We start from the raw sequence: 5,000 nt of genomic DNA, 5'->3' as shown, positions 1-5,000 counted from the left end.
GTACTACCCAAGGTACTACCAAAGATACTACCATAGGTACTACCCAAGGTACTACCAAAGATACTACCATAGGTACTACCAAAGATAATACCAAAGATACTACCATAGGTACTACCAAAGATAATACCAAAGATACTACCATAGGTACTACCAAAGATACTACCATAGGTACTACCAAAGATACTACCATAGGTACTACCAAAGACAATACCAAAGATACTACCATAGGTACTACCAAAGATACTACCATAGGTACTACCAAAGATACTACCATAGGTACTACCAAAGATAATACCAAAGATACTACCATAGGTACTACCAAAGATAATACCAAAGATACTACCATAGGTACTACCCGAGGTACTACCAAAGATACTACCATAGGTACTACCAAAGATACTACCATAGGTACTAACCGAGGTACTACCAAAGATACTACCATAGGTACTACCAAAGATACTACCATAGGTACTAACCAAGGTACTACCAAAGATACTACCATAGGTACTACCCAAGGTACTACCAAAGATACTACCATAGGTACTACCAAAGATACTACCATAGGTACTAACCAAGGTACTACCAAAGATACTACCATAGGTACTACCCAAGGTACTACCAAAGATACTACCATAGGTACAACCAAAGATACTACCATAGGTACTACCCAAGGTACTACCAAAGATACTACCATAGGTACTACCAAAGATACTACCATAGGTACTAACCAAGGTACTACCAAAGATACTACCATAGGTACTACCCAAGGTACTACCAAAGATACTACCATAGGTACTACCAAAGATACTACCATAGGTACTACCCAAGGTACTACCAAAGATACTACCATAGGTACTACCCAAGGTACTACCAAAGATATTACCATAGGTACTACCAAAGATACTACCATAGGTACTAACCAAGGTACTACCAAAGATACTACCATAGGTACTACCAAAGATACTACCATAGGTACTAACCAAGGTACTACCAAAGATACTACCATAGGTACTACCCAAGGTACTACCAAAGATACTACCATAGGTACTACCAAAGATACTACCATAGGTACTACCCAAGGTACTACCAAAGATACTACCATAGGTACTACCAAAGATACTACCATAGGTACTACCCAAGGTACTACCCAAGGTACTACCAAAGATACTACCATAGGTACTACCAAAGATACTACCATAGGTACTACCCAAGGTACTACCAAAGATACTACCATAGGTACTACCAAAGATACTACCATAGGTACTACCCAAGGTACTACCAAAGATACTACCATAGGTACTACCCAAGGTACTACCAAATATATTACCATAGGTACTACCAAAGATACTACCATAGGTACTAACCAAGGTACTACCAAAGATACTACCATAGGTACTACCAAAGATACTACCATAGGTACTAACCAAGGTACTACCAAAGATACTACCATAGGTACTACCCAAGGTACTACCAAAGATACTACCATAGGTACTACCAAAGATACTACCATAGGTACTACCCAAGGTACTACCAAAGATACTACCATAGGTACTACCAAAGATACTACCATAGGTACTACCCAAGGTACTACCAAAGATACTACCATAGGTACTAACCAAGGTACTACCAAAGATACTACCATAGGTACTAGCCAAGGTACTACCAAAGATACTACCATAGGTACTACCCAAGGTACTACCAAAGATACTACCATAGGTACTACCAAAGATACTACCATAGGTACTAACCAAGGTACTACCAAAGGTACTACCTCGTCCATCACAAAAACTCGAGTAAATTATTCACCTCATTTGATTTGGCTTTTTAGGACTATTCTGTTTTTTTAAGATAATTTTTTTGGGGCATTTTGCCTTTATTAGGTAGTGCATAGTGAAGATAAACAGGAAAGAGACAGAGGGGGACGATATACGACAAATGTCCCAGGCCGGTTTCAAACCCAGGACATTATGGTCACATGGATTACACCTTAGACCACTGAGCCACCAGGACGGTTCTTTATACTAATTCAAAGTGGCAGTGTGGGGGAATTCTGTAAAATTATCAACTCAATTTACACACAAAACAAATGTGTTAAAATTGTTCAAAAAAGAACAGAAAACTTTAACCAAAGGAGTCGGACAAGGGTGTCGCTTGGCCCCGACACTTTTTAATGTTGACATAAATGAACTGGAAACTGTACTAAAAAGCTCAAACGCTCATAGGCTCCTGCTGACAGAGGTCAAAGTTCAACTTTTTGCAGATGATCTGGTCTTGTTTCTGTGATGCAGCTGTCAGGCTCATACAGTCTTTATAGCTGTGTGTCCCGTAATGGAACATGAGCAGTACAGTTTGGGAATTTTTGTGGTTTTTCCGACCAACAGAGTGACTAGCTGCTGGACAGTCAGACCGACAGGCAGACAGACAGACAGACAGGCAGACAGACAGAGAGAGAGACAGACAGGCAGACAGACAGAGAGACAGGCAGAGAGACAGACAGACAGGCAGACAGACAGTCAGACCGACAGGCAGACAGACAGACAGACAGTCAGACAGACAGTCAGACAGACAGACAGACAGACAGACAGGCAGACAGACAGTCAGACAGACAGACAGACAGGCAGACAGGCAGACAGACAGACAGACAGACAGTCAGACAGACAGACAGACAGACAGGCAGACAGGCAGACAGGCAGACAGACAGACAGACAGGCAGACAGGCAGACAGACAGACAGTCAGACAGACAGACAGACAGACAGGCAGACAGGCAGACAGGCAGACAGACAGACAGTCAGACAGACAGACAGACAGTCAGACAGACAGACAGGCAGGCAGACAGACAGGCAGACAGGCAGACAGACAGGTAGTCTTACTGCTGTACAGGTACTGTATCCTGCTCCAAAGTCGAAGCGACACTGTTGGTCCATGGAGTATTGTAGCCCCGGCAACTGAGGCTGAGCCGGCCAATCATGGTCAAACGGGTCGTCACGGAGACAGTCATAGGTACTGGAGAGAGCGAGAGAGAGAGAGACAGACAAAGAGAGAGATAAGTTCATTGATTGACTGAAGCCTCCTTTCCACCTGCCTGGTCTTGTATCTGGATTGTGTGTAGATCTGATGTAGCTGGATTATATTTACACCTGCCATTAAACTGCGTCTCCTGTATACACACTGAAATGTGATTTCTATTGCTCTCGCCAGATTGTCATGCATGTCACTTCCTTTTTACGTCCTTTAACACGACAGCGAACGCCTCGTCTCCACCAGGATGTTTCTATCTGAGCTGCTGCCTCCTGTTGGGTTTGTGTGTGTTTCCTGGTTGGATTTAAGCACAAAAGTTTATTTCCGTTTACGTAACTCTAAGTGCCATAAGTGGACTGGAGATGCATCTACACTTTGATGTTAATGAGGCCAGATGCGTCTCTGACCCTCTGAAGCTGGTTTGGACGGTCGGATTACAGTCTGTCTTCAATGCGTCTTGGCTGCATTTAGACCTGGATTTACATTTACACTGGTTAAGCACTATCTGATGACAGTCTGATCACCCAGATTCAGTGAGACTGGTAGAGGCCTGATCATATCCAGTGGTTCAAAACAACCACTTGCTGTCGTCCCACCAGGCAGAGAAGCAGTGAGACTGAAATGATGGTTTGTCTGTCCGTCTGTCCGTCTGTCCGTCTGTCCGTCTGTCCGTCTGTCATACACAGTATCTGAGACATCACTGATTGGATTGTGACGAAACTTCAGGGAATGATGCGTGTCTTTGCTCAGTTACTGCATTTTCAAAATTACTGGACAACCTAAAGGGTGCTTGCATCATTTGTGGGGTATGACATGTTTACTTGACAGACCTGCTGTCAGACCTGCTGTCAGACCTGCTGTCAGACCTGCTGACAGACCTGCTGACAGACCTGCTGTCAGACCTGCTGACAGACCTGCTGACAGACCTGCTGTCAGCAGCGGAGCTTCATTCAGCCGACTGTCAGCAGACGAAGGAAACAAAGTCGGCCGTTTGGGAGGAAGAATTACTTGTGAGGGAATCTGATGCTGTTAGCAGCTGAGAGTCGGTTCCTTCACATCGTTTCGGTCCGGCAGGATCTGCTGGCTTCACCAATCCTGTTTTTCTAAGGAAACCTTAAAACTGACATTTGTTTTGCCAGAAGCAGCTGCTACAGTTCAGCAAACTGAATTAGATCTGCTGAGATCTCGACAGCCACATGATTAAAATAACAACGCAATTAAATATAAATAAAGTGTTTATTGGTTATACTCACTGCAGGTATTATTATGAAAGTAACAGCACTTACTGGAGGCAGTATTTTTTGGAGTAACAGTACTCACTGCAGGTACTTGCTGAGCTCCTCCTGGCTGCACTGGGACCAGTGGTATCGATGGAAAGCAGCCTGGACCAGCGGAGCCATGATGCTGCCCAACGGCACTTCATCACCACAGTCGTTTCCCTGACCGTCATGCTCCATCCCCAACCTGAGAGACAGACAGGCAGACAGACAGACAGACAGGCAGAGAGACAGACAGACAGGCAGGCAGGCAGAGAGACAGACAGACAGACAGACAGGCAGGCAGAGAGACAGGCAGACAGACAGACAGACAGACAGACAGACAGACAGACAGACAGACAGATTGCTATACATTATACATTATATAGAAGGCTTCCAGGTGATGTGCTCCACTGACTTTGTGGAGCAGATAAAGCAACAAAAGGGAGCTACAGTGTGCGGACTTTCATTGTTTGATATAGTAGACTACTTCCGGGTCCAGCACCTGCCTTCAATAGGTTTCAGGATGTGCGCGACTATCTTATATTGTTTACCCCCCTCTGGCGGCCATCTCGGAGGTCCTCAGCTCTGTGAACAGCTGACTGTGTTTCTGTCGTCTCAACAGAATTAAACAGACGGATAATTTCTGTCTGTTTCTGACTGAACTGATCATTTCATCACTGATCCATCTGATTGATTTAGTGTTTAGATAATGTCAGCTTGTT

The 5,000-nt window shown here is 44.3% G+C and overlaps 1 protein-coding gene across 1 annotated transcript in view; it reads right to left on the bottom strand.

Moving 5' to 3' along the window:
* The window catches only part of LOC139924572 (A disintegrin and metalloproteinase with thrombospondin motifs 2-like), a 38,440-nt gene that overhangs the window by 15,434 nt on the left and 18,006 nt on the right, over positions 1–5,000 (bottom strand). The window contains exons 10-11 of the mRNA XM_078286524.1: positions 4,340–4,483; positions 2,872–3,004 (exon numbers count right to left, since the gene is read on the bottom strand). Coding sequence (XP_078142650.1) covers positions 2,872–3,004; positions 4,340–4,483 — 277 coding nt within the window. The remainder of the gene's footprint in view (positions 1–2,871; positions 3,005–4,339; positions 4,484–5,000) is intronic.

This window comes from Centroberyx gerrardi, chromosome 11 (assembly GCF_048128805.1).
Source record: "Centroberyx gerrardi isolate f3 chromosome 11, fCenGer3.hap1.cur.20231027, whole genome shotgun sequence".
Classification (NCBI taxonomy): Eukaryota; Metazoa; Chordata; class Actinopteri; order Beryciformes; family Berycidae; genus Centroberyx; species Centroberyx gerrardi.
Note: the sequence above shows the minus strand (reverse complement) of the source record. Positions and strands in the feature narration are given on the sequence as shown.